Below are 21206 nucleotides of genomic sequence, written 5' to 3'. Positions count from 1 at the left end.
GATACAAGATCCAAGTGGGATTCTGCTGAGAATCCCAAAATTCCTCCAAAGTGGAAGGGAGAAGTCTTGGAAGAGAAAGATGAGCCCTGCAAGATGCACTCCAGAGCCCTTCTTCCAGGCTGCCTTTTGCAGGGACTGAGCCTGGTCCCACATTTGTTTCAAGCTCATTTCTTTGGGAATTACTTTTGGTGCAGCGGGAGGAGGTTTTGCAGGAGGTGGCACTAAGAGGAGGAGACTCATTACACCCTATTCCAATCTTTGAAAATCCTCTTCTTTAAGTTTCTTTAAGTGAGTTTTGCTCAGGCTGCACACCCAGTGTATGAGCAAGACTGGTGGTCTGCCACTCATGGGGGTGCAGTGGCACAGGGAGGGGTCCCACATCCTGTGACCCCCCTGCCCATGGAGCCAAACCCACCCAGCGTGGCCTCAGCCTCTGCTCTTGGCAGCCTCTGCTGTCATTTGACAAAGCCACCCTGCTGTTTGTTACTCTTTGTGTTGCTAATGTTTTGGCAATTTTCAAGAGTTGTTTTATTTGAGAGATTTGAAAGGTAAATTGTCAGGAACTCCGTGCTCTCCCATGGAGTACTGAAACAATCCAGGAGCACAGTTTTGCCACTAATTTTCTTCCTTTGTATCATCATTATCACTCCCTTTGGTAATTGGGATCTTTAGTAGCTTCATGGTTTAACTGGATTTTGGAGCAAAACCTAGAGGTGTAGAAGGGGATGGATTTGATTAAGACATCTTTAAACAGAACCCATCCCTGCCCCACTCCTGCCCTGCTGACAATGTGTGGGTTTTTATTTGTTTTCCAACAGTATCACCTCTTACATGTGGCAGCTTTAATACAGCCAAGTAGCTCTTCTCATCTCCAAAAGCAGGGTGTCAGCCACAATGCCCCAGTTTGTCTGGTTTGACATCCAACTTGCCCAAAGCCAGTCAAGCTTAGCTGCTGCAGTAGCAGCTCCACATCTGCCTTATCCACCCCAGAAAAGGACAGCCTGTCCCCAGCCTGCTGCCTGCAGGAAAAGGATCTGTAAAGGATCTGGTAATGCTGATCCCAGGAACACTCCCTGAACAAATCCACTGACTACTCAATAGACTGATAGAGGATGGCAGAAACCTTATGTCAAAGATTTCAGTCTCATGAGACCTTGCAAAACAAGCTAATTCTCTAGAATACTGCACGGAACAGGATATAAGCAGCTTAGTTAAGAAAAAAAAAATCAACCTGCATTTTTACCACCATCTTTTCTGTGGTTCCCCACCAGGCCAGATGAGGTTGGCCAGCACAGCACAGAAGTTCAGGATTCACTATTCCCATCTCTTTTTTTGCCTTGTGCTTTCAGTGGCCACTGCTGAAAGTTGCAGTTTAGGAATTTGCATTCCAGGTGGAAATACTTCAGGAACAGGCTGTAATTTTCATGTAAATTGCACAAACCTTGAGTTTAAGCCCAGGAAAAGCTGGTACCAGAGCTGGAGCAAGTTTCTGGTGTGTGCCACAGGCCCCAGCACCACAGAGAGCAGGGGTGCCCCCAGGCACTGCTATTCTTTAAACCTGGCTGGGAATGTTTTGGTTCCAGCTTATTTCCACTCACCACCGATATAATTAAATAATCTCTGCCCACTGGATTTATTTTTTTCATTTAAGTATGTGCCTACAATGATCAAAGGATTGTTTCATGTGGTGGGGTGAGCAAAAGAAGCTCTCAAGGTCAAATCCAAAACAGCCTAAAGACTCTGGGACTCTGACCTCCAGTGACAGCAATGAGCCAGGAGAAGATGAGCAGCTCAGGAACTAGAAAATGAAGCTTTTGAAGCCAATAATGCCCTCTGGCAGTGAGCAATCAATTGACAGTGAAATGGGAAAGAGGGAGAGTGAAAAGAAGTCAGACCCTTCGCCTGGCTGCAGGAAAGGCAGGACATTCAAAAATAGAAAGCAGCACATTTTTTCCTCCTTTCTTTCCCAGGGGAGAGTGGCCATGGGAACAGACACGCTTTGTGCCTCACAGAGGGGATGCAGGAGAGAGCAGCTCCACACAACCTGCAGCGGGTTAATTGGGACACATGGCTCCAGTGTCACTGCCCTTAGGACTCTTTTTCTTTCCAAGAAATAAAGGAAGACAATTAGCCAATATTAGCTGCTCTGAGCAGTCTGGCCGTTCAGGACTGCCGTGGGAATTGCCAGCTCATTCCATGTAACACATGGAGAGAGAGCCCTCAGCTGCCAGGGATGTTCATTCACATCTGTGCCAGACTGCAACCATTGAAAGGTTATTCCTACATCCCTTGATAATTCTTATAAACTTATTTCCCTGGCACGCTGAGTGTTTTTTCCCTTATTATTTTGCCTTCTTTAAATAACTCGCAGTCTGGGCTGGATTTGTCTTCCCCCCTCAGCAGTGGGTTTGTCCCTGTGCTGGGCTCACCCTGTGTCTCATTTCCAGAGCTGCTGAGCAGTTTCCCAGCAGCCAGGTCCCCAGGCAGCGGGTGACTGTCCCAGGTGCTGTCAGGGAGGGATGCTGGATGCTGTGTGTGTTGAAAAGCCGTGTTTTAGTGCCCCCATCCTGCCCTGTTGGGGTTTTGTGCTGTGCTCGGGATGAAGCCAAGCAGCAGCAGAGGAACAGGTGCCCGTTCTCAGATGTGTGGAGCGTTGGGAGCCCCTGGAATCACTGCAGGGAGCTGAGGTGATCCCCTCAGCAATCAGCACCGGCAGTGGTCTCAGCAGTTTATCCTGAGGGCACAGCAGGGAGCTGGAGCATCTGCTGGAGCTCCTTAGGGACAGGCAGTGCAGCCCCCTGCAAACGGAGCCTTGGCAGCGGCTGGAGCCCCGGGAGGCTGCGCTGACCCTGCTCAGGCTCAGGACACGGCTCCCGGGGCTCTGCCAGTGCCTGCAGATGGGTGACACAGCCCTGCAGACACCGGCCCTGCTGCCCCAGCCCGGGCTGGGCTCCTGCCTGCCTGAGCTGAAACATGCAGAGCTGGAGCTGCTCCCCGCACTGGGAGGATGGGGATGAGGATGCTCCCCCTGGAAGCACAGGGTGAGTCAGAGGAAAACTGCGGGACAGGAGCGTCCAGCAGCTGCAATGACATTTCAGAGCACAAGCACAGAGCAGAGGTGAGCTGGCCCCACGCTGTGTGTGCTCTGCAAACAGCAAAGCGCTCACAGAGCGCCCGATGTGTGAGATAACGGGACCGGGAGCCTGACACAAGATCCCCAGATTCCCAGGACATCAGAACTGCACGTTTCCCTGGAATGACATGTTCTATCTTTGCCAAACAAAGCTCAGGCTCTTTAATGTGCTTCTCTTAATGTTAGTGTGTGTTTGTTTGGCAGATAGTTACTAGGATAATCAGTAGGGTTTTTCAAAAAGGGGCACTGGGTATTATTATTGATGGATGGAGGTGGGGGCAAGAAAGAAAAACAGCACGAATGGAGCCAACAAGTTCAAGTAAGGTTCAACTTTGCTATTCCAAAATCTGCTGCTATGATAATGAGTCAGTCCAATCAGCTCAAATTAAGGGCTCAGGAAGGCTCAGCCCTTCAGAGAAGTACATTCATGACAAGATTAATTTCTACCACCCAGTGTATAGTGTGGCACCATCCTATATTAAAACAGAAACCCAAAATTTAAAAAAAAATAAATTAAAAAAAAAAAAACAAACTGAAAAATGCACTGAAACTCAGTGAGGTGTATCATTTCCCATAATCTTCAATTCTGCTCTTTGCTATTCTCCACTTGGATTAAAATAGGATGTACCACCTGGCACTGTTCAGCTGCCACTTGCAGGAAACCTTTCTCTTCCCCTCCCCTCTCTTCAATAAACCTTCACTAGAAGGCAGCACACCTGCATTTTCCAAACAGTTTCAGGTGACTTTTATTAAGTGCAAAATATCAGCAAGCCAACCACCAAAAACCAAACAGCCCAACCCCTCCAAGAAACAAAAAAGCCCTGGCTCTGCTCCCTATGGAAATGGCCAGTGGGGCTTTATGTTCCTTTTCCTTCTGTAAATTTTCAGTGAGAAGAGAGCAGGAAGGGCTGCTCTGGTGCCTGCTGGGAGCGCACTGGGACATAGGAAAGGCTGGCAAAGCTGTGGGAGAGCCAAGGGCTGCCCAAGCAGCTGCTTATCCCTTGTGCCTTGCAAAGGTTTGTTCTCGTGTTAATGTCCAGAAGTCAGCAAGCATGGAGTGAATATTCCCAGACTTCCTGCAAACACTTCAAAGAGTTTGAGCATTTTCTGAGCTCAAACTGAGTTTAAAAATACCTCAAAAGCAACACAACAATAAACAAACAAACAATGAAACAAGTAAAAAAAACAGAAAAGGCACCCCAACCAAGAACCAAGTACACATCTTCACAGTTCTGTTTCATCCTCTATATTTAGAGCTTGAGTGCATCAAAACTCTCATAGTGAGGCAAGATCAAACTCTCTTCTTCAACTGCTGATTTAGAGCTGCCTTTTCTTTTATGTTCACATGGATTTGCTGTCCACTGGCTCAACTCACCACTTGCTATGGCCTCATGCTAATATGAATGATTTGTTGCCAAGGATTAGTTTTCAGATGCTTTTGTAAACAGTTTGTATACAGTTGTTGCTATTTATTAAATATGTGACATCTAATCCAGTGTTGGGTGCTTATAAGGGGAAGAACCATTCTATACTTGAGATTAAAACACTTCACTGGCTTTGTGCCAAAGCTGTCAGCGAAGGTTCCATGCTCTGCTCCAGGGAAAAGCCTTGGGAACACTGGCTTGGGAAGGTGGACTCCTGCATCAAAGTCCTTTGTCTGACACAAGGTCTGACTGCCAGACAGGAGGAGGGGTGTGGGCATGGGGGAGAGCCGAGAAGCTGACAGGAAAGCAAAAGGTTTTAGTAGAATAAAGAACTAAGAGCTGGGAAGGTGCTGAGAGTTTGGAGTGATCCTGCAAGTGTTTCCCACCACCTGCAGAAGCTCCGTAAGTCTCTTTTGAAAAAAAGAAGAATGTCAATGTTCAATTTCATGCCTGCAGCAGGAGCCCAGGGGCAGCAGCAGCCCCAGGGAGCTGAAGTCAGCCCTAGGGAACAGCCCGGGGACACCCAGACAGACAGACAGCCGGACAGACAGACACACAGACACACAGACAGACAGACACCTGGACACACAGACACACGGACACATGGACAGACAGACAGACAGACACCTGGACACACAGACACCTGGACACCCAGACACATGGACACACAGACACACAGACAGACACACAGACAGACACATGGACACACGGACACACAGACAGACACACGGACACCTGGACACCCAGACACCCGGACACATGGACACACAGACAGACAGACACACGGACACACAGACACACGGACACATGGACAGACAGACACACAGACACACAGACACATGGACACACAGACAGACACACGGACACACAGACAGACAGACACACAGACACACGGACAGACAGACACACGGACACACGGACACACGGACACACAGACACACGGACACACAGACAGACAGACACACAGACACACGGACAGACAGACACACGGACACACAGACAGACAGACACACGGACACACAGACACACAGACACACGGACAGACACACAGACACACAGACACACGGACACACGGACACACGGACACACGGACACACAGACACACAGACACACGGACAGACACACAGACACACAGACACACAGACACACAGACACACAGACACACGGACACACAGACACACGGACAGACAGACACACGGACACACAGACAGACAGACACACGGACACACAGACACACAGACACACGGACAGACAGACACACGGACACACGGACAGACACACAGACACACAGACACACGGACACACGGACAGACAGACACACAGACACACGGACACCCGTCTGACAGGGCCATGCCGGTGTCAAGCACGTTAAACAGGACAGGATATTGCCCCAGCCTTTCTGTCTCCAGGGATTCACTGTTCCTGAAGGCTTCCCTGTCTCTTCAGAATGGCATTAATGTGGCTGATGCTGGTAAAACAGTACTGGAAAAAAATCTTAAACAGGTCATTGTGTTTTGCAGACAAAAAAAATCACTTGAGCTCTGTTCTAATTTCCTCTCCATGTGGCAACTCAGGATGGTATCAATGACTGCAGCAAGACTAATTATGCCTTTTGGTGGGAAAGCGGCAGTGGAACTGGTTTAGTCTTCCAAAAAAATTCTACACTATAATATGCAGGACTAATGTGCCTCAGATTTGAAAAGAATTAATATCAATTATTCTCATGCATATTCATGAGAGGAAGACTGGTTTAGCAATCAAGCTAATAGTTTTTGCTTAATTACATTTAGTTGATTTCATGCTATCTTGGCACATTCCTGATTGAATTTAACCATTAAAAAAAACCTCCCACAACTACTCCTGCAAACACCAACACTTTGAGCTCAGCATCCCCTGTAAATAGTGTCTGAGGCTGAGCAGACTGCTTTGCATGGTGGGTGTCGATCACGAGCATCGTCTCTCCCTGGTGAAGGGTAAAATCCCAAAGACATCTTAAGAGCTGTTCCCAAACACTCACCAGTGCTGAGGTGGAAGGCAGTCTTTATTTTTGCTTTATATTTTTGCTTTATATATTTGCCTTTTCTGAATCCAAACCTCTGTCCACTTGAATGCAAGACAGATGGTGGGAATGAGAGATGCACCTGAGAGGAGAGCCCCACACTAGAGAAGGTTTTGTCAGTGCAGGGGTCAGGAGCCTGGCCCCAGAGCAGGGATGCAGATCAGGGATGCTGAGCAGGGATGCTGAGCAGGGATGCAGAGCAGGGATGCAGAGCAGGGATGCTGAGCAGGGATGCTGAGCAGGGATGCTGAGCAGGTGGGATGCAGAGCAGGGATGCAGAGCAGGGATGCAGAGCAGGTGGGATGCAGAGCAGGGATGCAGAGCAGGGATGCAGAGCAGGTGGGATGCAGAGCAGGTGGGATGCAGAGCAGGTGGGATGCAGAGCAGGGATGCAGAGCAGGTGGGATGCAGAGCAGGTGGGATGCAGAGCAGGTGGGATGCTGAGCAGGTGGGATGCTGAGCAGGTGGGATGCAGAGCAGGTGGGATGCAGAGCAGGGATGCAGAGCAGGGATGCTGAGCAGGGATGCTGAGCAGGGATGCAGATCAGGGATGCTGAGCAGGTGGGATGCTGAGCAGGGATACTGAGCAGGGATGCTGAGCAGGGATGCAGAGCAGGGATGCAGAGCAGGGATGCAGAGCAGGGATGCAGAGCAGGGATGCTGAGCAGGTGGGATGCAGAGCAGGGATGCAGAGCAGGGATGCAGAGCAGGGATGCAGAGCAGGGATGCTGAGCAGGGATGCTGAGCAGGGATGCTGAGCAGGGATGCTGAGCAGGGATGCTGAGCAGGGATGCAGAGCAGGGATGCTGAGCAGGTGGGATGCTCTGGGCACAGGGGGAAGGTCCAGCCGGGTCTCTCGCTGTCTTCCAGGGAAAGGCCGGGCTGTGCAATGCCACTCTGCCATCCCGACCTCTGTGCTCCACGAGCAGCACCTGCACAGCACAAAGGGCAGGAATGTGTGAGCAAGATGAAGACAGCGGAGTCCAAGAGGCTGGGAAAGGGGGTTGATGATGGCAGCAGTCTCGAGGGAGACCACGGCTCAGCTGGAGAATGGCAGCAAGGTTTGTCTGCAAGGATGTGCAGGGAGGACACACAAGTGCTCTGGGTGTGTCCAGGGCTGTGGGGGTGCCCAGCCTGGGTTCCAGGCAGCCTCTCCAGCCATCAGGGGCTGGATGTCTCCCAGCAGTGCTGCTTGCTGGGGTTGCATCATCCTGGGCACAAGGCAAGGCCAAGAGAAAAATGGGAAACTTCAGCTTCCATGTGCCATTCATTTGTTTTCTTTTTTGATTTCCCCCATGCTAGCAGCAGCAGAAATAGGACATGCTTCCCCTCTCATCCTCCCTTGAGAGCTGTCACTGCACTGATGTCTAAAGGCAGTGTATGTCTTTCAAGTTTGCCTTTTCAGTATTTTCATTCATCTATAATTCTCTTCTCCAGCACACCATTTGCATCTGGGCTTTGCTCTGAAAGAAGACTGACACCATTTATCATTTAATGGGGTTTGATAGCTCTCTGACAACTAAACATGTTCTTAAGAGTATTAACGAGTTTACAGCCAGCTGTGCCTGAAGGCAACTTTCTGCCCACTATACCTTAGTCAGCAGCAGTTGTAGCTGCAGCTCTTTGGGTGCCCGTAGGCAAACGAAGCATTGACACAGAATCAGCAGAAGCGTTGTATCCTCTTTTAAACTAAACAGGCTTACTCTCTCAACAGATAAACTTATTACAGCTATAATTGAAATCAAATAATTAAGCATTATTCAATCTTGGCTTTTCCAGGCAAATGTCAAAATTAAGATCTCCTATGTTTCCAAAGCAAAATATAAGTGGCTTTATCTTGATTTTGTTTTTATGGATGTTCTGCTGTGCAGTAGTGCTTGCAGAGGAGTGTAGGGGTTTGCCTTCCTAGAGATGGAGTGCACAGTGCCTGGGGCAGCACAGGGAGCTGAGCTGTGGGGCAGGGGCCCCTCTGAGCTCACAGCTCCTGGGGCAGAGCCTTGGAGTGACACACAAAGTGCCAGGTCAGGGAAAGCTCCTAAGCAGAGGTTTATACTCCACAGGAACCAGCAGGACTTAAGGGGTTTGGAGATTCAAGGTCTTACGTTACATCTTAACATCCTTCCACAGGAAAAAAGCGGATTAAAGGTTCTCTGTACTTGCCTTGCAACTATCCCCCACTTTGGCCTCAACTTGCCATGATGCAAGAAATAAGCGTTACCTTTTGTTATGGCTTCAGCATTTTCTAGAAAAAACATCCTGCAAGCCCAGTGGTCAGAATCTTGACATCAGAAGTCACTGAGTTCTGCAAACTCTTTCAGTTTATGAATAAATAGGCATCTTCTAGTGAAGAGATGTTTCCTAAAACAAGTCCCTGTCAATAAATACCACAGACATGTATAGCTGCTGTGAGCAGGAGATGTTATTCCTGTGCAGAATCAAGTGGGGAGGAGATTAAGGAACTCTCCATCTGTTTCTGCACTGTGCAGCACGTGGGATATCGCTCAAAATACACTGTGCTCTCTGTTTCTCAGAGCCTGAGGAGACAGAGGCTGGCATAGGCGTGGCAGGATGGAGCTGGACAGTCTGACTCAAAGTGTATTGTAGCTTGGGAAAGCAGAGGGGCTGCAGGAAAAATCCCTGAGTAAATGGAGCATATGAATGAAACCTGGTCCTGATGCCAAATTTATTCTGCAGGCCTTGATGGAGCTAAAAAAGCACATTAGACAAAACCATTATTGAACTTCTTGATTACATAACAATTTCCTCATCGTATTTCCAAGAATATCATATCTATATTCAAACACCCTCCTACTCTCTCCCACACACCACCCCTTCTCCTTGCTATATCAGCTTCATTACTGAGTATGAAGACAGAAAAAGTATAGGGCATGTTGCCACAGCAGAGATCTTGGATGCTTACCCTGAGATTTTAGAGCCATCTATGGGATTGGGACAGCCAGTTCTCATAAATTTTAATGGCCTTGAAAGTCTCCTGTCTTATGCCTTTATCTCTGTTAGCAGTGCAAAGGAAACAACTAAGCAATAAATATCACCAAAGCTCAATGCTGGGTTAGTCCCTGCTGCCCAAAACTCAGCCCTCTCTGTGCCACCTGCGGGGTGAACACACAAACTGCTGCTGCAAAGAGATGGGAACTTCTGAGCAGGGAGGAGCGCTCTTCCCCCAGGGATGAGCACAGACCTTGCCAGCACAAAGGAGGAATCTCTGGGGCCACTCTCACCCAGCGAGCAGGATCAGGCCCAGGGCAGGTGGTTATTTCCTGAAAGGTGCCAGGTAGAGGTGGCCTGCCTTGTTTTGGGGAGGATTTTGGAGGAGGTGGGGATTAAAAGCTTTGCCAGCATGGCACATCCATCTTGCCTCACGAAACAGCAGTTGCACAAACTGGCTACGCTTGCTCCCAAAATCAGTGTGCTTGTCTCATTTGCATGTGTAATAACCAGCATGTGTGTACAATCATGCTAATCACTTTGAGGCAACTGCTTTAAATTCATCCAGAACCCTGCCTGTCCTTGGGTTGTTTAGCTTCCACAAAGGAATCACAGCAGCAATCCAGAGATTCACTCCGCAAAAACCTTTGTGAAACGGCTGATTTAGGGGAGAAGTTTTTTCCTGAAATCCTGCACATACTGAAACTTGCACCACAAGCCAGGGCCATCGTTAGGAGTCCTTCCAATACCTTCTGCAAGTAACCTGGTAAAATAAAGTAGCTGAGGGGATTTTCACAATTGCTGGTGTATTGCTACAGGTGAAATGCAAGAGTAAATACAGAAGTAAGGAGGAAAGGCATTGCAGAGCTTCATTCATGCAAGCTGTTAGTGAAAGTGGTCTGAAAGTTGTGTGGGGGAAAGACTGATCTCAACCCCTGTCAGCTTTATGAGCAGCTGAAGGGATGTCTGTGCTGCTCTGCTGAGGATGCCTGTCCAGTCCAGCCTGGTCTGTCGGGGCTCCTGTCTTCAGCTCACACGGAGCCAACATGTGGGGAACACTTGTCATAGTTGTGGCTCCACAATACAGGGACTCTTGCACCTGCCTGTGTCACAAACATGTCCTCACATCACCCATTTTAGCTATTTGTGACTCCTGACTTTTTCTTATGCTTCTGAATTTTAGGCTGCAAGCTTTCCCAGTTTTAGTTATGTGTTTTATAGGACCAAATATGGCCATCCAAGTCAGCAGCTCTGGATGTTCCTGCAGGGATGCTGGAGGTGCCTTCCCCAGTCCCAATAAACAGCCCACACATGCCAGATAGGCCAGCAGCCAGACCTGGGAGAGGTACAGCTTGCTCTATTAGTGGGAACATGGACATTTCAGCAGCACTCACAAAATCTAACAGGCCTCTGATGCTGACCTTTCCCATCCCTGTTCCTTCTGCCAGTCCAAGCCTGAGCTCTAGGGACCTTCCTGTGCCTGAGCCTGTTCACCCTCAGCTCTTGGATTGCCCATCCAAAGTTCTCATGAGCACAAGGCCACGTTCAGTGCCTTGTAAGGAACCATGGAGATCAGTGCCACAGGAGGAGGCTCTCTCCCACGCTTCCTTCCATTTAATGCAGCTGTGAGCAGCGGGACAAGCAGTGAGATTTGGGGTCAGTGCTCTAGACCAGGGACCACAGGTGCTTTTTTACAGTGACTGGAAAAAAGATTTCCAGTTTTGTAAGAGCCAGAGCCTCAAGGACTGCAGAGGGATTGTTTCTGCTCAAGTCCAAATTGGTCCCATTAGATTTTCTTGTTAAAGAGAAGTGAACTTGGAAGAGTAAAGGGAGGAGGAAAGGCCAGGAATGGAATGAAAAGGCTGCCTGTGATCCAGAGCATCCCTAGAGGCCTCCCTGGGAGTGTAAATGTCTTCCCTTCAGCTTTCTGTCTCTCATTACTGACAGTGGAAAATACAAGAGCTGCCAGGCTAGAGGTTCAGTACAGCCAAGATGGAAAACCTTATTAGAGAGACAGATGGTGATTTCTATAATCTGAAATCCCAGACTGTAAATACTTTGGGACAGAGCCCTGTGCAACTGAGCAGTGCTAAAGCCTGGCAGCAACAGCTGGATCCAGTTTTCTGTGTACAACTGCTTCATGGGTGGCTTTTAGTGGATGGTTGGTGCTACCAGGACAAAGTATCTCATACAGAAGGAGAAGGATCTTCTAAACCCTGCTGGAGACTCCTCTCTCAGTTTTACATACTTTCCAATTGAAAAGTGCCTTGAATAACTGAGGACACTCAACATTTAGAAGTTTTTCTTAGCCTAAGATTCTCAAAGATGTAGTTGCAGTAGATGAGTAAGGGGGAATATCTGTATCTTGGGAGCACAAGTGACATCTTGCTGCAACTTGTGGGAGAGATTATAAATGTCTATCTCTGTTTATTGCTTAGCTTTGTGGCTAAATCTCCTAAAGCAAAAACCTTAGATCTCTCAGTTTATTTATTTATATTCATCTGGCATTGCCTTGATCTTCAAAGCAGGAGGGCATATCAAAGGAAACTGAAGGTTTGACACCAATTACTGCTGCTGGATGCCATTCACTGAATAAAGATGGAACGTTAATATTTACACTGAAAGTGAAGGAGATAAAACCCAACAGGTACATACATCTAAGCCCTTCTGTGTATAGTGGACAGAGATAAGCCAAGCAAAACTAATTGAAATTACCATTGCAAACATCCCAAACACCTTCAGAAATGATGGGTTGTAAACAAAGAAATGACAGCAAAACCACCAAAAGAGCCTTCTAGGAAAGCAAATCAGGCTCTCTGCTTCTCAGGGGTAGCACCTGGTCTCTTGATGGTCTTTTGAAACAAGACACCATGCAAAAGTAACTAACACTTGAATTTCCCCACACTTCACCATGAGACACGACTTATATTTTATTCTCTTGAGTTTGAGACATGTGAAGCCTCCAGTGACTGGACTTCCCCTGCTTGGCTGTCTTTGTGTTGTCCAATTTGGTTTGCTCAGATGTTTGCTCTCTCCTCCAGAAAACTCAAAATGGCTTAGAAAGCTTGGTGAAGTTTTCATGTTTTTCACAACCACCAAGAATCAAATTAGTGATGAGTCATTAAACAAGTGTGTATTATTTGTATGCTTATGTAGTAGAATTGTACACACAGCTCTATAATTAGCCATCAGCACCCCAAATTACAGCAGTAACAGTTCATTAAATGGTGGACATTGCCCTGATTGAATCATGTACTCACAATTGCATTCCTTCTTGCTTAAATTTCAGAGCTTGTTGTCCAGATGGGCCTTGTTGGGCACCTAACTGGTTGTTAATCAAACGCTCCTGCTGTGAACTGCTTCACAGCCCTCCTGGCATCCTAGCTGTTCCCTACATGTTCCTTCACTACGTGGAGATGAAAGCACAGAAGCCGAAGTAGATGCTTTATCTCCTTCATGCATCTGCCATAACTAAAACAGCTTCCAAAATAAACTTGGTTATCTGTCTTCTGTGTACTGAGCAAAATGGGTCTTGCAACACGTGAGTGAAAATACAGCCACGCGTTAATGGCAGCGAGAGACAGCGTTGTGTATTCTGAGATTAACTCACTGTTTTCTTTCTCCTTTCCAGATTTTGGCAATCATTTCCATCATGTTTATTGTACTATCTACAATTGCCTTGTCCCTTAATACACTTCCTGAACTCCAAGGCGTGGATGAATTTGGGCAGACCACAGATAACCCCCAGCTCGCCCACGTGGAAGCGGTGTGCATCGCGTGGTTCACAATGGAATACCTCCTGCGCTTCCTCTCCTCCCCTAAGAAATGGAAGTTTTTCAAAGGGCCACTCAATGCTATAGATTTGCTGGCTATCTTACCCTACTATGTTACTATCTTCCTCACAGAATCCAATAAAAGTGTACTTCAGTTCCAAAACGTACGAAGAGTGGTCCAAATATTTCGGATTATGAGGATACTCCGGATTCTAAAACTCGCCCGGCACTCAACTGGTTTACAATCCTTGGGGTTTACACTGAGGAGGAGTTACAATGAACTTGGATTACTCATCTTGTTTCTGGCTATGGGCATTATGATCTTCTCCAGTTTAGTGTTTTTTGCAGAAAAGGATGAGGATGATACAAAATTCAAGAGCATCCCTGCTTCTTTCTGGTGGGCAACAATCACCATGACAACAGTAGGCTATGGAGACATTTACCCTAAAACTCTTTTGGGCAAAATAGTAGGAGGACTGTGCTGCATTGCTGGTGTGCTGGTGATAGCTCTTCCCATCCCAATTATTGTCAATAATTTTTCAGAGTTTTACAAAGAGCAGAAGAGGCAGGAGAAAGCCATTAAGCGCAGGGAAGCTCTTGAAAGAGCAAAAAGAAATGGCAGTATTGTTTCCATGAACATGAAGGATGCCTTTGCCCGTAGCATAGAACTCATGGACATTGTGGTTGAAAAGAATGGAGAAAGCATAGCCAAAAAGGATAAAGTTCAGGACAATCATTTATCTCCAAGCAAATGGAAATGGACCAAGAGAACACTCTCTGAAACTAGTTCTAGTAAATCTTTTGAAACCAAGGAACAAGGATCCCCAGAAAAAGCCAGGTCATCTTCAAGTCCCCAACACCTGAACGTCCAGCAGCTTGAGGACATGTACAACAAAATGGCAAAGACTCAGTCCCAGCCAAACCTTAACACTAAAGAGTCGAGTCAAGCTGGAAAGCAGAAGGAAGAGCTAGAAATGGAAACCCTTCCTGGCCCCATGGTGCCGCTGCTGGCGACTCGCACTGACGGGATCATTGACATGAGGAGCATGTCCAGCATCGACAGCTTCATCAGCTGTGCGGCCGAGTTCCCCGACACCGGGCGCTTCTCGCACAGCCCGCTCACCGCCCTGCCCTGCAAGGGGGGCATCAACATCATCCAGGAGCAGGGCAGGCCGGAGGGGAGCAGTGCCAGGTATGTGGAAATGAACCCTAGCTCTGAAAGCAGCCACCGTTCTGCTTTTTTCATTGACAGTCCCAAAAGCTCCATAAAGGCCAGTAACCCTTTAAAGCTAAGATCTCTGAAAGTTAACTTCATGGAAGAGGACACCAGCACATTAGTACCATCATCAAATGTACTGAGAACATACCCAGACCCTCTCAAGAGCCGGGGAGCTACTGCTGCTGCCATAGATACTTCCTTACTCTCTGACAGGTCTCTCATGAGCCCAGAAACCTCAATCTACACAACTGCGAGTGCAAGAACGCCCCCAAAGTCACCAGAGGCCCAGGCAGCCCTAGCTTTCAACTTCCACGATGCTGGAATACACAAATACATAGATGCTGACACTGATGATGAAGGTCAGCTGATGTATGATTCAAGTCCACCTGGAAATGGGAGTCCCAAGTACAGTGTTGCAAACAGTGGCTATCTAAAGCAAAAGGACCATGTTTATAGAACAGAGAAGAACCATCTGGAAGCTGCTGCTTTACCCACCTCCCCTAAGCTGATAGGGCAGAACTGCATTTACTCTATGGAAGGTATCACTGGAAGAACCCACGGCAATCAGGAGACTGTCAGACTAGAAAATCACATTTCTCCAGAAGTCCATGTGTTACCAGGCAGCGGAGGACATGCTAACACACATGATCAAAGCATCTGAGGTGGGGTCTGAAAGAACTTACTGAGAGTTTAAAGGAATATCTTCACAGTCAACACAAACAAAAGAGCTTCTGCATGGCATGAACTTGGCTGAAACAAGCCACCTGTTTCTAAAAGTCTGGGGGAGGTCCAGTGTGGGTTTGTGAAAATGTCCTTATCTGAAACAACTCTAAAGACATTGCCCACATTAGTCAAAAAAATGATTGCAAATCATGATCACACATTGATCTCCTTTCATGTTGTCCAGTGAAGCCAATGTGACCAAATATCCATCCGTTCCCCTTGGACGCTAGAGCTCCTTTTGGAAATATTAACATCTGATTTGCATTAGTTCCATAAAGGATGCCAAGGCAGCCAGATTTGAACTCTGGAATAAATTGCTGGGGTTGGTATAAAGCTTTCAAAAACACAATGCTCACTGCTTCAGGGCAGCTGTTCCCCATCTACAGCTTTCTCTGATGGATATTATATTTAAAGGTAACAGGGAACACTTGCATTATTGGAAAATCCAAGTGAAAAACATTTGAAACAAATAATGGTCTAGAGAAACCAATTATTAAAATGCTCTTTGTGTGTTTAACAGTCCGATATCCTGTAGGACCTGATGTTTTCATTTGAAATATCAGCAGGGTGAGTTGCACCATTTGTATCTAATTCCAAACACGCCCCAAGACATAGTGAGACTTGCGCTTACCCTCTGCTAAGAGCCGGTAGGTGCGCAGGGCCAGCGAGTGGCCCGCGGGAGGGTCGGAGGAGCCGGGCAGGAGCAGGAGGCTCCGGGGCACCGCGGCAGAGCCCAGCCCGGGGCTGGAGGAGAGCGCGGCTCTCGCCCTGCCCGTGCGGGCCCGGCCCCGCTCCCGCTCCCGCCGCAGCACAGGAGCAGGTTGGTGCGGAGCTTTTTGCGCCCAAGCAGCGCAGTGAAAGATATGCAAGTGTTACATAAATATGCAAAAAGAGGGATTCGTTAGTGACCCGCCCAGGCCTGGCTGTGCTCCCTCTCGCCAGGAGGTCGGGCAGGAGAAGCTCCTGCAGGGCCGTGGCACGAAGCAGCTGCGAGAGGCAGGAGAATCAGGCCTGACGTTTTAATAACATCCAGTCATTTTTAAATGAAAGAAAATAAAGAGGAAAGAAAAAAAAAAAAAAACCTATCTGACCATTTTAAGTGAACAGAACTAGCAGCCACCAGCCTAGGTTTTTAAAATACTATTGTTTCAATAAAGTTATGTCAAATTGTGTAGGAAATAATTTGTCTTTGGTTTTTAATCTGGGGGGGGAAAAGCACTTTACGTTGACTTTTTGTTGTCGTTGTTGCAATGCTGGAGTAGGATAGCGGAGTGTAACAATCAAGCACTTTAACCAAGCACTACTTTAATTTGTGCCTCTTGTTGTGACTGTGATTTGTTACACGCCTGTAGCAAGTCACACCTTGTCCTGTGATAACTGTGATGGTAATCTTTTATGTTGTTCTCTGTTTCTACTGTAAAACTGAGCTGTAAATAACTCTGTCACTGAGCGTTTCCTGACCTGTCCCTGCCGGGGTGTGTAGCAATCTGCAGGCAGCGGCTCCGGGACGAGCTGAGACACGGGACGGGGGAGCAGGGGGCACACGCGGGGGGAAGAGCCCCTGGAAGCCGCTCGAGTCCGCTGCATTGTGTTCCTTCCTACTGTAAAAAGCCAGTGTTGGTTAGTCCTGAATGTAGCCGTGTGTCCGTCCCGGCCGTGCAGCACTGTCTGTAACCCGTAATAGTGAATGCAGCATGTACGGACAAAAGCAATAAGCACATTTCTGTTTTAGGAGCTAGTGTAGGTTGTGAGGATGGCTTTTCCAGGTGTCTCCTCGGCACGGAGCTGTGCCCACACTGCGGTGACTCTGCTCTGCTCGGCTGGCCCGTCCCGGCCCCTCCGAGGGCCCACTCGGAGCCGCCCTGGTGGCCCAGCCGGGAGAGGCCGGGGAGGAGCTGAGCCACTGCTGGGGCTGGGCCGAGGGCAGCGAGAGCTCCGGGCCGGGCAGGGAGAGCGGACAGTGCCCGGGCAGGGAGAGTTCCGGGCCGGGCAGGGAGAGCTCCGGGCAGGGACAGCGGACAGTGCCCGGCAGGGAGAGCCCCGGGCCGGGCAGGGAGAGCGGACAGTGCCCAGGCAGGGAGAGCGGACAGTGCCCGGGCAGGGAGAGCCCCGGGCCGGGCAGGGAGAGCGGACAGTGCCCAGGCAGGGAGAGCGGACAGTGCCCAGGCAGGGAGAGCTCCGGGCCGGGCAGGGAGAGCGGACAGTGCCCGGCAAGGAGAGCTCCGGGCCGGGCAGGGAGAGCGGACAGTGCCCGGGCAGGGAGAGCTCCGGGCAGGGAGAGCGGACAGTGCCCGGGCAGGGACAGCGGACAGTGCCCGGCAGGGAGAGCCCCGGGCAGGGAGAGCTCCGTGCCCGGCAGGGAGAGCCCCGGGCCGGGCAGGGAGAGCCCCGGGCAGGGCAGGGACAGCAGACAGTGCCCGGCAGGGAGAGCTCCGGGCAGGGAGAGCCCCGGGCAGGGAGAGCGGACAGTGCCCGGGCAGGGAGAGCCCCGGGCCGGCTCCGCGGGGCCGGAGCTCCCCGGGTACTCACGCAGGGCCGGCCCCAGGGTCGCTCGCTCCTTCTCCGCCCTCCCGCAGCCGAGAGCGCCGTTCCTCGGGCGGGCTTTGCCTGGTGAAGGACTGTAGGATTCGGCCATAGTAAATACAAGTGTACTTAGAGGAACCGACGTATTGCTGAGATACTGGTTAAGACTGAGTCGTCACGAAAAGTAAAAAGTAACTTTCCAGTAGATAAGCTTTAAATACTGATTTATGCTGTGGCTTTCTGAGGCCACAGAGCAGCAACAAGAAATCTTAAAGAGAACAGTTCTAATATAATCTCTGTGTTTCAGTGATCAGTCATGTCTGCCATCAGCACAAATGTAAAAAGAAGAAAAATCAGGGAATTTGTTTTTTATGAAGTAATAGTGATTTCCAAGTTAAATATTTTTAGAGCTGATGCTTTCACGTGGAAAAAAAAGTCATATTTTACATATCACAAAAGTGAACATATTTAAATATAGCCATATAGTGCAGTATTTACCACACTCTCATCCAAATTGATGTATTTGGTTTATAGATGGCACTGACAAAAATGTATAAATCAACAATCCTATCATTTTTTATCTGACAGTCAACTGGTGCAACTCTCCTTGTAACCAAAGGCCCTCTGTCTGCCTTGCGTGCTCACTCATGACACACACCTTATGTCATCTATTTAGTCCTACCTTTAAAGTAGCATTTTACTGAGTCACTTTTGAAAGCCAAATTCAAAAGTATAATTTAAAAATCTTCCTTTTAAGTCTGAATAGCCAAAGTCCTATAGATTTCTTATAGAAAGCAAATAATTAAAAATTAAGCATATAATATGCTTGAAGAGCATTTCTTTCATATTTGTGTACAAAGATGTAACTCTCACTTTATGCCCAATTAAAAAGGAATTATGTTTAATTTGTTTTAATGAAATAAAGTCTGACTACAATGTATCTATATATGTGTGTGTGTGCATAATACACATATATATAATGTAAGCACTGGGAAATCTACTCTAACCGAAAGCTATGGTAGACTAAATCTGTAGTCATTGCAAAGGAAAGGCAGTGCTTTGAAAACATAATGCTCACCAAATGCTACAGATCCTAGAAAGACAATTTAATTTCTGTTTATTTGATACGTTTCCCAAAGTTCATAGTGGTTGGGGAAAATAGGCAACATCTCTTGCATCAAGCTAAAGCGTATGGTTTAATCACTGATATTTGGCATTCAGGTCTGCAAATTTACTGTGCACCAAGTAGCAAGCAAGCTGACAGAGCCTCACCTGCTGCTGCAGAAGACATCATACCTGAAAGGACTCTCTGGATGTGTGATGTCTGCACTTGCTTGCATCTTATGCCATCAACATCACTTTTAACACATACCTATAAATATATATATAGAACATACATATATATATATATATATATGTGTGTGTGTGTGTGTGTGTAAGGAGAGGGTGCACTTTTCTTAACCAGAAGGCTAAAGATTCTTTGAGTTTTAGCCTTGAACAGAGGAAAAAAACAGTGACTTTGCAGTAGATTTCTCAGTGCCTTTCCTTAAAAACTTCACCTAAGCACACTTACAGAAAAAAACCCAACCCAAAACAAGAGTCTCCTGTGAATCCACATTTTTCTGAAAGGTTTGAGAGTCAAAAAAAAGGTAGAAGAAAGGAGAAAAAAAAAAAAAAAAAAAAAGCACGAGAGAGGAAAAGAAATCCATGGAATGCACATTCCCTTCCTGAACATGCCGTGTGTCAAATGCCGGGGAATATCTGCCTGGGCAAGTCATGAGAAACACATCTGAGGTGGTCAGGTTATTTGGCAACTATGGCTGTGATAAACTGTAGCCTTTTCTTCCCTTGCAGCTAATAAGATACACATTTCTAAGGAAAACAGTATTCTCTTCTGTAAAATTGTAATGTATTGTTAATATTTGTACCTACTGTATATTTATGTCTTGACGGAATTATGACCGGTACAGTTTATAGTAAATAACAAGGTTCTGTAAAACTCATCACAAAGACAAGGTCTCTAAAGCCACGTTCTCTCTGTTGGTAAGCTCCACAGAACACCTCATTCTAAAGCAAACCCTGCAATTCCTGAGTGAAGCAGCCGAGCAAAGGAGGCCGTGAGGTGCCGGTGCCCTCCAGCACGGCCCCAGCAAGATGGGCTTCCCTGGGGCTCCAAACCTGCCCCAGCTCCTCCACGTTTGGTCAGTCACTGCACACAACAAGTGCTACCTTGGGTTCATTTGGATCATCCACTTGGGGAGAATATGGCTTTAAATAGTTCTTGAATAAAGTACAGATGTTCTAGTTACCTCTGTACCTCCTGCTTGCCATTGTGTTGGCTTTATAAGTATCTGATGTATGGAAAAGTCATGTGACTTTCATGCATTCCAGAGTAGTCTATTTTTCTGTTCAGATTTAAAAAATTATATATATATATAAAAATATAAATATATATCTGTATTTTTAGCAAATTTATAATAGGGCAATCAAGTCAGATTTCTTCTTTTTGTATTACAGAATAATATATTAGATGCTCTCTCAGTGTTCATTTACACAGCTGATCCCCCAACCTTTTTGTTGTTGTTCTTTTCTTTTTTTCTGATAAACACCTGCAACATTCCTCCTGGACGTGCATCTGTGAAAGGGGTTTGTCTGATGTTGTCACGTTTTCGTATTTTCCTGTTTGTGGTACTTTAACCAGGGACTGGCTGTGGGAACTGAGATGTTCCTGCTGAGAAACGTGGAGCAGACCAGACTCTGCCCTTGGTGACAGCAGGGGAAAGGTCACCCAACACCCCTGGCTGCAGTTTCTCCAGATTTACATCGATTACGCTGAGAACAGAAAGAAGAGACAGGTTTTGAATCTAATTGTCCTGATAGTGACATGATGGAGTTGGGATAAACATCAAAATCTAGGCTGTTATTCAAGGCAATGACCTGACAATGCTCAGGCACCTTCAGTGGAGTTTTTCTGGATTAAAACAGAAGTCTCCAGACATTCATTTCCCACTGGGTTTTAGAATTTTTATTTTTGGTCCCAGAGAAAATCAGGAAGTGAGAAAAAACTGTGGAAGAATGAGAAATGTAAACATTCAGAAAGGGACCATATTTTGATTTAGTTATGGTAAAATCTGTCCAGGTACCTGCTTATGTAATGATCTTTTTCTCCTTTGTAGCTGTACCCACAGCTATATTCCCAGAAATTTGATAAAATGTCCATGAGATAAATGGTCATCCTGAAGCTATCTCACGGCCTGTTGAAGTTCAGCAGATGAAGAGCTTCAGAGCCATTCTAGCTCTGGACAGACATTTCTTTCTGATTTGACCCAGCAGTTTGGTCAGTGACCATGCTTTTGCCAAACATGGAGTTTTGGTTCCATTTTCTTTTGTTCTTTTGTGAGATTTT

The 21206-nt window shown here is 47.3% G+C and overlaps 1 protein-coding gene and 1 long non-coding RNA gene across 2 annotated transcripts in view; one reads left to right on the top strand and one right to left on the bottom strand.

Moving 5' to 3' along the window:
* Window positions 1–17054, top strand: part of KCNB1 (potassium voltage-gated channel subfamily B member 1) — a 106842-nt gene extending 89788 nt beyond the window's left edge. The window contains exon 3 of the mRNA XM_058850322.1: window positions 13194–17054. Within this exon, the coding sequence (XP_058706305.1) occupies window positions 13194–15215 (2022 nt within the window). The 3' untranslated portion in view covers window positions 15216–17054. The remainder of the gene's footprint in view (window positions 1–13193) is intronic.
* Window positions 1–21206, bottom strand: part of LOC131584832 (uncharacterized) — a 113712-nt gene that overhangs the window by 69719 nt on the left and 22787 nt on the right. The gene's annotated exons all lie outside the window — the stretch shown is intronic.

Source organism: Poecile atricapillus, chromosome 15 (assembly GCF_030490865.1).
Source record: "Poecile atricapillus isolate bPoeAtr1 chromosome 15, bPoeAtr1.hap1, whole genome shotgun sequence".
NCBI classification, from domain to species: Eukaryota; Metazoa; Chordata; class Aves; order Passeriformes; family Paridae; genus Poecile; species Poecile atricapillus.
The sequence above is the reverse complement of the archived record's forward strand: the minus strand, read 5'-3'. Positions and strand labels throughout refer to the sequence as shown.